The sequence below is a fragment of the Ylistrum balloti genome, unplaced genomic scaffold, assembly GCF_031769215.1.
Source record: "Ylistrum balloti isolate Yb309-2 unplaced genomic scaffold, AGI_CSIRO_Ybal_v1 Utg369648, whole genome shotgun sequence".
Taxonomy (NCBI): domain Eukaryota; kingdom Metazoa; phylum Mollusca; class Bivalvia; order Pectinida; family Pectinidae; genus Ylistrum; species Ylistrum balloti.
Window position 1 is genome coordinate 331,407 of NW_026781905.1, and position 13,068 is coordinate 344,474.

A 13,068-nucleotide genomic window follows, 5' to 3' on the forward strand; every position below is an offset into this window, starting at 1 on the left:
ACAAGCAAATTCATGGAATTTATATCCCCCAGCTTTCCTAACGTATTGTGATTCAACAAGCAAATTCATGGAATTTATATCCCCCACTTACCAAACGTATTGTGATTCAACAGGCAAATTCATGAAATTTATATCCTCCACTTACCAAACGTATTGTGATTCAACAGGCAAATTCATGAAATTTATATCCTCCACTTTCCAAACGTATTGTGATTCAACAAGCAAATTCATGGAATTTATATCCTCCACTTTCCAAACGTATTGTGATTCAACAGGCAAATTCATGGAATTTATATCCCCCAGCTTTCCAAACGTATTGTGATTCAACAGGCAAATTCATGGAATTTATATCCCCCAGCTTTCCAAACGTATTGTGATTCAACAGGCAAATTCATGGAATTTATATCCCCCGCTTTCCAAACGTATTGTGATTCAACAAGCAAATTCATGGAATTTATATCCCCCAGCTTTCCAAACGTATTGTGATTCAACAAGCAAATTCATGGAAGTTATATCCCCCACTTTCCAAACGTATTGTGATTCAACAGGCAAATTCATGGAATTTATATCCTCCACTTTCCAAACGTATTGTGATTCAACAAGCAAATGGAATTTATATCCCCCACTTACCAAACATATTGTGATTCAACAAGCAAATTCATGGAATTTATATCCCCCAGCTTTCCAAACGTATTGTGATTCAACAAGCAAATTCATGGAATTTATATCCCCCACTTTCCAAACGTATTGTGATTCAACAGGCAAATTCATGGAATTTATATCCCCCAGCTTTCCAAACGTATTGTGATTCAACAGGCAAATTCATGGAATTTATATCCCCCAGCTTTCCAAACGTATTGTGATTCAACAGGCAAATTCATGGAATTTATATCCCCCAGCTTTCCAAACGTATTGTGATTCAACAGGCAAATTCATGGAATTTATATCCCCCAGCTTTCCAAACGTATTGTGATTCAACAGGCAAATTCATGGAATTTATATCCCCCGCTTTCCAAACGTATTGTGATTCAACAAGCAAATTCATGGAATTTATATCCCCCAGCTTTCCAAACGTATTGTGATTCAACAAGCAAATTCATGGAATTTATATCCCCCACTTTCCAAACGTATTGTGATTCAACAGGCAAATTCATGGAATTTATATCCTCCACTTTCCAAACGTATTGTGATTCAACAAGCAAATGGAATTTATATCCCCCACTTACCAAACATATTGTGATTCAACAAGCAAATTCATGGAATTTATATCCCCCAGCTTTCCAAACGTATTGTGATTCAACAAGCAAATTCATGGAATTTATATCCCCCACTTTCCAAACATATTGTGATTCAACAGGCAAATTCATGGAATTTATATCCTCCACTTTCCAAACATATTGTGATTCAACAAGCAAATTCATGGAATTTATATCCCCCACTTTCCAAACGTATTGTGATTCAACAAGCAAATTCATGGAATTTATATCCTCCACTTTCCAAACATATTGTGATTCAACAAGCAAATTCATGGAATTTATATCCCCCACTTTCCAAACGTATTATGATTCAACAGGCAAATTCATGGAATTTATATCCCCCAGCTTTACAAACGTATTGTGATTCAACAAGCAAATTCATGGAATTTATATCTCCCACTTTCCAAACGTATTGTGATTCAACAAGCAAATTCATGGAATTTATATCCCCCGCTTTCCAAACATATTGTGATTCAACAAGCAAATTCATGGAATTTATATCCCCCGCTTTCAAAACGTATTGTGATTCAACAGGCAAATTCATGGAATTTATATCCCCCAGCTTTCCAAACGTATTGTGATTCAACAGGCAAATTCATGGAATTTATATCCCCCAGCTTTCCAAACGTATTGTGATTCAACAGGCAAATTCATGGAATTTATATCCCCCAGCTTTCCAAACGTATTGTGATTCAACAGGCAAATTCATGGAATTTATATCCCCCAGCTTTCCAAACGTATTGTGATTCAACAGGCAAATTCATGGAATTTATATCCCCCGCTTTCCAAACGTATTGTGATTCAACAAGCAAATTCATGGAATTTATATCCCCCAGCTTTCCAAACGTATTGTGATTCAACAAGCAAATTCATGGAATTTATATCCCCCACTTTCCAAACGTATTGTGATTCAACAGGCAAATTCATGGAATTTATATCCTCCACTTTCCAAACGTATTGTGATTCAACAAGCAAATGGAATTTATATCCCCCACTTACCAAACATATTGTGATTCAACAAGCAAATTCATGGAATTTATATCCCCCAGCTTTCCAAACGTATTGTGATTCAACAAGCAAATTCATGGAATTTATATCCCCCACTTTCCAAACATATTGTGATTCAACAGGCAAATTCATGGAATTTATATCCTCCACTTTCCAAACGTATTGTGATTCAACAAGCAAATTCATGGAATTTATATCCCCCACTTTCCAAACGTATTGTGATTCAACAAGCAAATTCATGGAATTTATATCCTCCACTTTCCAAACATATTGTGATTCAACAAGCAAATTCATGGAATTTATATCCCCCACTTTCCAAACGTATTATGATTCAACAGGCAAATTCATGGAATTTATATCCCCCAGCTTTACAAACGTATTGTGATTCAACAAGCAAATTCATGGAATTTATATCTCCCACTTTCCAAACGTATTGTGATTCAACAAGCAAATTCATGGAATTTATATCCCCCGCTTTCCAAACATATTGTGATTCAACAAGCAAATTCATGGAATTTATATCCCCCGCTTTCAAAACGTATTGTGATTCAACAAGCAAATTCATGGAATTTATATCCCCCACTTTCCAAACGTATTGTGATTCAACAGGCAAATTCATGGAATTTATATCCCCCGCTTTCCAAACGTATTGTGATTCAACAAGCAAATTCATGGAATTTATATCCCCCAGCTTTCCTAATGTATTGTGATTCAACAGGCAAATTCATGGAATTTATATCCCCCAGCTTTCCAAACATATTGTGATTCAACAAGCAAATTCATGGAATTTATATCTCCCAACTTTCCAAACGTATTGTGATTCAACAGGCTAATTCATGGAATTTATATCCCCCAGCTTTCCAAACGTATTGTGATTCAACAAGCAAATTCATAGAATTTATATCCCCCGCTTTCCAAACGTATTGTGATTCAACATGCAAATTCATGGAATTTATATCCCCCAGCTTTCCAAACGTATTGTGATTCAACAAGCAAATTCATGGAATTTATATCCCCCAGCTTTCCAAACGTATTGTGATTCAACAAGCAAATTCATGGAATTTATATCCCCCGCTTTCAAAACGTATTGTGATTCAACAAGCAAATTCATGGAATTTATATCCTCCACTTACCAAACATATTGTGATTCAACAAGCAAATTCATGGAATTTATATCCCCCAGCTTTCCAAACGTATTGTGATTCAACAAGCAAATTCTTGGAATTTATATCCCCCGCTTTCAAAACGTATTGTGATTCAACAAGCAAATTCATGGAATTTATATCCCCCACTTACCAAACATATTGTGATTCAACAAGCAAATTCATGGAATTTATATCCCCCGCTTTCAAAACGTATTGTGATTCAACAAGCAAATTCATGGAATTTTTATCCCCCACTTGCCAAACATATTGTGATTCAACAAGCAAATTCATGGAATTTATATCCCCTAGCTTTCCAAACGTATTGTGATTCAACAAGCAAATTCATGGAATTTATATCCCCCGCTTTCAAAACGTATTGTGATTCAACAAGCAAATTCATGGAATTTATATGGCCCCGCTTTCCAAACGTATTGTGATTCAACAAGCAAATGGAATTTATATCCTCCACTTTCCAAACGTATTGTGATTCAACAAGCAAATTCATGGAATTTATATCCCCCAGCTTTCCAAACGTATTGTGATTCAACAAGCAAATTAATGGAATTTATATCCCCCCGCTTTCCAAACGTATTGTACGTAAATATTTTTGAGGTTAAGAGTAAACATGTCATAATGCTATGTAGAATGATATAGTTTGATGACAAACTGATAATATTTGTGGGACTTCAAGTTACATCTAAATCAGATAATAAGGAAAGTTAGAGCACAAAAACTGACTGACCAAAGAAATTAAAGGATACCTAATTAGTATGCATAGATATTAACAGATGATGATGATTGCTGAACTCAGTCTTATGTACCCTAATATGCATCTGCTGACCATCTAAATTGGATTACATTTAGGGAAGTTTGAGCAGGGAAATGAGCCGACCAATGAAATCAAAGGATACCTCTTTAGTATGCATAATCATTAACAGATGACACTGATAGTCAAACGCAGTCTTAATGACCTCAAGATGCATCTGCTGACCAAGTTTCACCAAAATTGGATGATATTTGGGGAAGTTAGAACATAGAAACAAAAGTGTGACAGACCGACAAACCCCTATATTAACATCCGCCGTTTCGGTGAAAGTGGGGGATAAAAAATGATCTTGAAATGTTCCAATAAAATCAAATTTATATGCTTTATAACAAGTTTTAGAAGTGGAGGGTGAAGGAACCCACAACCCACTCAACTAGAACGGATGACGTTGGCTCTATAACCCAAATTCTGTCTTACAAACTTGTATCCATTATCATGTCCAATTGACTGTCACGTCAGACAGTGGGCGATATATTATCAAATTTCACATTTTTTAGACTCTTGGATTTTGAAAAGAAATAAAAATTCTGCAGACAAATTTGGTAATCAACTACTGCTGTTAATAGCATAGACAAGCTTCCTCTGTGTTGGGATTTACATCAAGTCAAACTGATGGCTCAAAATTTCAGTGTCAGCATATATAGATATAGTAGTGGGTGAGGCTATTCTTATACACTCACTTTGATATTCCTTAGCAAACATATTCAACTCATCTGCAAACAATCCGAGAACTTTCTTCACCAGATCTTCACCAATCATTTGTGCAACTTGGAGCTGAAATGAAACAAGAGGTGAAACCTTTGGTCAATCTAAATAAGTAAAGTAACTTTCTCAAAAGAGAACAAGGTACACAACAATGGAACCAACAGGCAAACTAAGGAACATCTGATATGGTCAGCTTCATATTGCAAAAAGAAAAAGAATATTTCTGAATGAGATCGCTATGGCAACCATAAAACTTCCTCATAATTTTTATCATCCTGCATCTTTTGAAATCCTATGTTACAAGTTTGCCCATCAGTTGACGACTTCTTAAAGGAAAATCGTGATAATGGGAATAGGCACTTGAACATCGAATCAACTGCAACATATAAGTATCATAGGTTGGGGGTGCAGGAATATTGTTATCCAGAAAAGGAAAATTAAGGTAATTTCACAAATTAATATTTCGGCTTTACAGACCTTAAACAAAATACTTAGTTCCAAATATATGACTTGTTTCTGATTTACAAGCCTTGTAAGGAAAAGTAACTCAATAAAACTGTGACAGATACAACAATATTATGTAATATTGTCTGAACACATAATAACTCACATTCTGTTCCATCATTTGGAATAAGATAACGGGCAGTGAAGTTGAATAGAATCCGTCCCCATCAGCATCTGGATGTTCTTCCCGGAACCAGTCCTGTACAATATATATGTTAAGATTTCTGTCTACTTTTATCACAAAATTCCAAAGAGATTTTATCAAATAAATGTTGATATCCTAAAACAAAGATTATTCAGTATATATTGATCCTCAGTCTTGTACTTGTTTTTTTAATCAAAAAAGAATTATGTCAACTTTCAAATGACTAAATCATAATAAAATGGCAATGTTCCAAAATGAAATTTTACTAATATTCAGGAGTACAGGCACTGCTGAAAGGTAAGAAGCCCTGTGATTGGTTACGTGCAGTACAATAGGCCAATCAGATAACAGTTTCTAAAAGATTATGTAATCATGAGCCAAGCAGAGACATGTATCAGATTATGTAATCACAGGCCAAGCAGAGATATGTACCTGATTATGTAATCACAGGCCAAGCAGAGATATGTACCTGATTATGTAATCACAGGCCAAGCAGAGATATGTATCAGATTATGAATGAATATACAGTCCCTTCCATATTTGGTATCCTTTAAATGGGAGTAAATGAATTATCCATGCATGTACACAAGAAGGGTCTCAACACAATAAATAAATCCAAACACTTTTGTACAGTAAGTAGATCATATTTGTCCATTTTCTCTATTTTCTCAGTTCTGCAATGACCCTAAACTCTAAACATTTGAGCTGTAATCTGTATATTTATGAGCTGTAATCTGTATATCAATGAGCTGTAATCTGTATATTTATGAGCTGTAATCTGTATAATTATGAGCTGTAATCTGTATAATTATGAGCTGTAATCTGTATAATTATGAGCTGTAATCTGTATAATTATGAGCTGTAATCTGTATAATTATGAGCTGTAATCTGTATATTTATGAGCTGTAATCTGTATATTATGAGCTGTATCTGTATAATTATCTGTAATTTATGAGCTGTAATCTGTATATTTATGAGCTGTAATCTGTACAATTATGAGCTGTATAATTATGAGCTGTAATCTGTATAATTATGAGCTGTAATCTGTATAATTATGAGCTGTAATCTGTATATTTATGAGCTGTAATCTGTATAATTATGAGCTGTAATCTGTATATTTATGGGCTGTAATCTGTATATCAATGAGCTGTAATCTGTATATTTATGAGCTGTAATCTGTATAATTATGAGCTGTAATCTGTATATCAATGAGCTGTAATCTGTATATTTATGAGCTGTAATCTGTATAATTATGAGCTGTAATCTGTATATTTATGAGCTGTAATCTGTATAATTATGAGCTGTAATCTGTATATCAATGAGCTGTAATCTGTATATTTATGAGCTGTGTATAATTATGAGATGTGTATATTTATGAGCTGTAATCTGTATAATTATGAGCTGTAATCTGTATATTTATGAGCTGTAATCTGTATAATTATGAGCTGTAATCTGTATAATTATGAGCTGTAATCTGTATAATTATGAGCTGTAATCTGTATATTTATGAGCTATAATCTGTATATTTATGAGCTGTAATCTGTATATTTATGTGCTGTAATCTGTATAATTATGAGCTGTAATCTGCATATTTATGAGCTGTAATCTGTATAATTATGAGCTGTAATCTGTATATTTATGAGCTGTAATCTGTATATTTATGAGCTGTAATCTGTATATTTATGAGCTGTGGTGTATATTTATGAGCTGTAATCAGTATAATTATGAGCTGTAATCTGTATATTTATGAGATGTAATCTGTATAATTATGAGCTGTAATCTGTATATTTATGAGCTGTGGTGTATATTTATGAGCTGTAATCTGTATAATTATGAGCTGTAATCTGTATAATTATCAGCTGTAATCTGTATATCAATGAGCTGTAATCTGTATATTTATGAGCTGTAATCTGTATAATTATGAGCTGTAATCTGTATATCAATGAGCTGTAATCTGTATATTTATGAGCTGTAATCTGTATAATTATGAGCTGTAATCTGTATAATTATGAGCTGTAATCTGTATAATTATGAGCTGTAATCTGTATAATTATGAGCTGTAATCTGTGTATTTATGAGCTGTAATCTGTATAATTATGAGCAGTAATCTGTATAATTATGAGCTGTAATCTGTATATTTATGAGCTGTAATCTGTATAATTATGAGCTGTAATCTGTATATTTATGAGCTGTAATCTGTATAATTATGAGCTGTAATCTGTATAATGAGCTGTAATCTGTATAATTATGAGCTGTAATCTGTATAATTATGAGCTGTAATCTGTATATTTATGAGCTATAATCTGTATAATTATGAGCTGTGTATAATTATGAGATGTGTATATTTATGAGCTGTAATCTGTATAATTATGAGCTGTAATCTGTATAATTATGAGCTGTAATCTGTATATCAATGAGCTGTAATCTGTATATTTATGAGCTGTAATCTGTATAATTATGAGCTGTAATCTGTATAATTATGAGCTGTAATCTGTATATTTATGAGCTGTAATCTGTATAATTATGAGCTGTAATCTGTATATTTATGAGCTGTAATCTGTATATTTATGAGCTGTAATCTGTATAATTATGAGCTGTAATCTGTATATCAATGAGCTGTAATCTGTATATTTATGAGCTGTAATCTGTATAATTATGAGCTGTAATCTGTATATTTATGAGCTGTAATCTGTATAATTATGAGCTGTAATCTGTATATTTATGAGCTGTAATCTGTATAATTATCAGCTGTAATCTGTATATCAATGAGCTGTAATCTGTATATTTATGAGCTGTAATCTGTATAATTATGAGCTGTAATCTGTATATCAATGAGCTGTAATCTGTATATTTATGAGCTGTAATCTGTATAATTATGAGCTGTAATCTGTATATTTATGAGCTGTGTATAATTATGAGCAGTAATCTGTATATTTATGAGCTATAATCTGTATAATTATGAGCTGTGTATAATTATGAGATGTGTATATTTATGAGCTGTAATCTGTATAATTATGAGCTGTAATCTGTATAATTATGAGCTGTAATCTGTATATTTATGAGCTGTAATCTGTATAATTATGAGCTGTAATCTGTATAATTATGAGCTGTAATCTGTATAATTATGAGCTGTAATCTGTATATTTATGAGCTATAATCTGTATAATTATGAGCTGTAATCTGTATAATTATGAGCTGTAATCTGTATATTTATGAGCTGTGTATAATTATGAGATGTGTATATTTATGAGCTGTAATCTGTATATTTATGAGCTGTAATCTGTATATCAATGAGCTGTAATCTGTATATTTATGAGCTGTAATCTGTATATTTATGAGCTGTAATCTGTATAATTATGAGCTGTAATCTGTGTATTTATGAGCTGTAATCTGTATATTTATGAGCTGTAATCTGTATAATTATGAGCTGTAATCTGTATATTTATGAGCTGTAATCTGTATATTTATGAGCTGTGTATAATTATGAGCAGTAATCTGTATATTTATGAGCTATAATCTGTATAATTATGAGCTGTGTATAATTATGAGATGTGTATATTTATGAGCTGTAATCTGTATAATTATGAGCTGTAATCTGTATAATTATGAGCTGTAATCTGTATATTTATGAGCTGTAATCTGTATAATTATGAGCTGTAATCTGTATAATTATGAGCTGTAATCTGTATATTTATGAGCTGTAATCTGTATATTTATGAGCTGTAATCTGTATATTTATGAGCTGTAATCTGTATATATATGAGCTGTAATCTGTATATTTATGAGCTGTAATCTGTATAATTATGAGCTGTAATCTGTATAATTATGAGCTGTAATCTGTATATTTATGGGCTGTAATCTGTATATCAATGAGCTGTAATCTGTATATTTATGAGCTGTAATCTGTATAATTATGAGCTGTAATCTGTATATCAATGAGCTGTAATCTGTATAATTATGAGCTGTAATCTGTATATTTATGAGCTGTAATCTGTATATTTATGAGCTGTAATCTGTATAATTATGAGCTGTAATCTGTATAATTATGAGCTGTAATCTGTATAATTATGAGCTGTAATCTGTATAATTATGAGCTGTAATCTGTATATTTATGAGCTGTAATCTGTATATTTATGAGCTGTAATCTGTATAATTATGAGCTGTAATCTGTATAATTATGAGCTGTAATCTGTATAATTATGAGCTGTAATCTGTATAATTATGAGCTGTGTAATTAAGTTAAGAGAATACCAGGTAAATTATAAGCAAGGTATAACAAATGTCACTTACTATAAAATTTTTAACTTGATTCATTTTACAACAATTCCAAATCAAGTTATTTCAACTTATACTAATCATTCTTGTTGGCCGAGATGTAAGCGTGTGAGGGGTATTATTGTGGGTGTAAACCTGAGTACCCGGGGAATGAGGGGTCATATTGTGGGTGTAAACCTGAGTACCCGGGGAATGAGGGGTCTTATTGTGGGTAAACCTGAGTACCCGGGGAATGAGGGGTCTTATTGTGGGTGTAAACCTGAGTACCCGGGGAATGAGGGGTCTTATTGTGGGTAAACCTGAGTACCCGGGGAATGAGGGGTCATATTGTGGGTGTAAACCTGAGTACCCGGGGAATGAGGGGTCATATTGTGGGTGTAAACATGAGTACCCGGGGAATGAGGGGTCATATTGTGGGTAAACCTGAGTACCCGGGGAATGAGGGGTCATATTGTGGGTGTAAACCTGAGTACCTGGGGAATGAGGGGTCATATTGTGGGTGTAAACCTGAGTACCCGGGGAATGAGGGGTCATATTGTGGTTGTAAACCTGAGTACCCGGGGAATGAGGGGTCATATTGTGGTTGTAAACCTGAGTACCCGGGGAATGAGGGGTCATATTGTGGTTGTAAACCTGAGTACCCGGGGAATGAGGGGTCATATTGTGGGTGTAAACCTGAGTACCCGGGGAATGAGGGGTCATATTGTGGTTGTAAACCTGAGTACCCGGGGAATGAGGGGTCATATTGTGGGTGTAAACCTGAGTACCCGGGGAATGAGGGGTCATATTGTGGGTGTAAACCTGAGTACCCGGGGAATGAGGGGTCATATTGTGGGTGTAAACATGAGTACCCGGGGAATGAGGGGTCATATTGTGGGTGTAAACATGAGTACCCGGGGAATGAGGGGTCATATTGTGGGTGTAAACCTGAGTACCCGGGGAATGAGGGGTCATATTGTGGGTGTAAACATGAGTACCCGGGGAATGAGGGGTCATATTGTGGGTGTAAACCTGAGTACCCGGGGAATGAGGGGTCATATTGTGGGTGTAAACATGAGTACCCGGGGAATGAGGGGTCATATTGTGGGTGTAAACATGAGTACCCGGGGAATGAGGGGTCATATTGTGGGTGTAAACCTGAGTACCCGGGGAATGAGGGGTCATATTGTGGGTGTAAACATGAGTACCCGGGGAATGAGGGGTCATATTGTGGGTGTAAACATGAGTACCCGGGGAATGAGGGGTCATATTGTGGGTGTAAACATGAGTACCCGGGGAAAACCCACGAGGTAAATGTCACTTATCAAGCTGCTTACTTTTTTATCCTGAACCAAGGAATTCTTTGTCCAGTCCATGATATTTGATCTCATATTCTTCAAGTACCTGTTGAAGTAAAACAAACTCACAGTCTAGTTAAAAAAGAAGTTTAAAACAGCAATATATTTCATTATATTTTGGATTTAGCCAAGTCATTTGGAAGTCTATCCATTGTCTAAATAGCAGAAAGATTTTTACAAAAGAGAATAAGGCTATGAATGGAGAAGAATGTACCAGGTATTGATACAAAAACCAACAAAATATTGATTTCGCAATATGTATTAATTTCCTGAAGTATTACATTTTCTACACTTATTCCTGTCTGCACCAAACTTTATTGGGAATATCAAAAAAGAAAATGCTTTGTCATTTATTTCTACTGTAACAAATGAAGCAAAAATCTATGAAATTTGTGACAAAATGTTTAGAAAAAACTCTGAACTTTCTGTTCAGAATATCATTTCCGTAATTTGACTTTCTATGACCTTGACCCTTCATAGTTGGACCTGCAATATCCTCATCACAATGTTGATATATTATACTGTTTCACTTTACAATATTTAAATAATATTCTTTGGATCTGTAGGTAAACATAGTCTATACCATTATCAAGAGAAAATGTCAAGAGTAGGGTATGCTGACATTTAACTCCTTGATGTGACTTGATTTGACCTTGACCTTGAGGACCTGTATTTGGTTTCTAATGCATCAGTTTGCAAAAATACACATATCTATGAATCCTTTGTGGTACATACTGGTTCTGAAGGTCATCTATAACATTCGGCTCCAACAGCGGCCCTAGATCTTTGATGTCAATGTTCAGGTCGGGATGTTTCAAAAGTTCTGGGGAGCTGAAAAAAATAAATGACATTATCAGTGTCTTAACTTATCAAAATGAACATTTCCAGTATCAGCTTCTGTAATACAGGTTATGATAGTTGATTTGTTTGTGTGCTGGATTTATCATCCTGTGACCAGTCAAGATCATTTAAAAGTCTTAATGTAGTGGTAGGTGGCTGTCTCAATTAAAAACATGTGGGAAGTCTGGTACAGAATATAAAATGGGACCATGCTCAAGGATACCAGCTATATATAGCTCAGAATGGTCCATGATTTCAGTTTCCTGAGAAACACAAACTGCACTGCGAATAGAATAACCAAACCTGACACCTTAAGTCTTCAGACCTTCACCAAAGGTTGCAATGTCTGATGTGTAATATACTGCTCAACATCCCATCAGAGAGAAAGAAGGAAAGGGAGTGGGAACAGAAAGGAGTTCAGAATGGGGGACACATGTGTGAGGCAGAGAGAGAAAGAAAGGGAATGGGAACAGAGAAGAGTTCAGAATGGGGGTCACATGTGTGAGGCAGAGAGAGAGAATGAAGGAAAGGGAGTGGGAACAGAGAGGAGTTCAGAATGGGGGTCACATGTGTGAGGCAGAGAGAGAGAGAGAAAGAAGGAAAGGGAATGGGAACAGAGAGGAGTTCAGAATGGGGGTCACATGTGTGAGGCAGAGAGAGAGAAAGAAGGAAAGGGAATGGAAGCAGAGAGGAGTTCAGAATGGGGGACACATGTGTGAGACAGAGAGAGAAATAAAGGGAATGGGAACAGAGAGGAGTTCAGAATGGGGGTCACATGTGTGAGGCAGAGAGAGAGAATGAAGGAAAGGGAGTGGGAACAGAGAGGAGTTCAGAATGGGGGTCACATGTGTGAGGAGAGAGAGAGAGAGAGAGAGAGAGAAAGAAGGAAAGGGAATGGGAACAGAGAGGAGTTCAGAATGGGGGTCACATGTGTGAGGCAGATAGGGAGAAAGAAAAAAAGGGAGTGGGAACAGAGAGGAGTTCAGAATGGGGGACACATGTGTGAGGCAGAGAGAGAGAAAGAAGG

At 35.1% G+C, this 13,068-nt stretch overlaps 1 protein-coding gene across 1 annotated transcript in view; it reads right to left on the minus strand.

Annotated features, from left to right (window-relative positions):
* Nucleotides 1-13,068, minus strand: part of LOC132555833 (exocyst complex component 3-like) — a 42,477-nt gene that overhangs the window by 14,081 nt on the left and 15,328 nt on the right. Inside the window, exons 13-16 of the mRNA XM_060220196.1 lie at nt 11,937-12,032; nt 11,181-11,247; nt 5,551-5,643; nt 4,916-5,009 (exon numbers count right to left, since the gene is read on the minus strand). Of these exons, the coding sequence (XP_060076179.1) occupies nt 4,916-5,009; nt 5,551-5,643; nt 11,181-11,247; nt 11,937-12,032 (350 nt within the window). The remainder of the gene's footprint in view (nt 1-4,915; nt 5,010-5,550; nt 5,644-11,180; nt 11,248-11,936; nt 12,033-13,068) is intronic.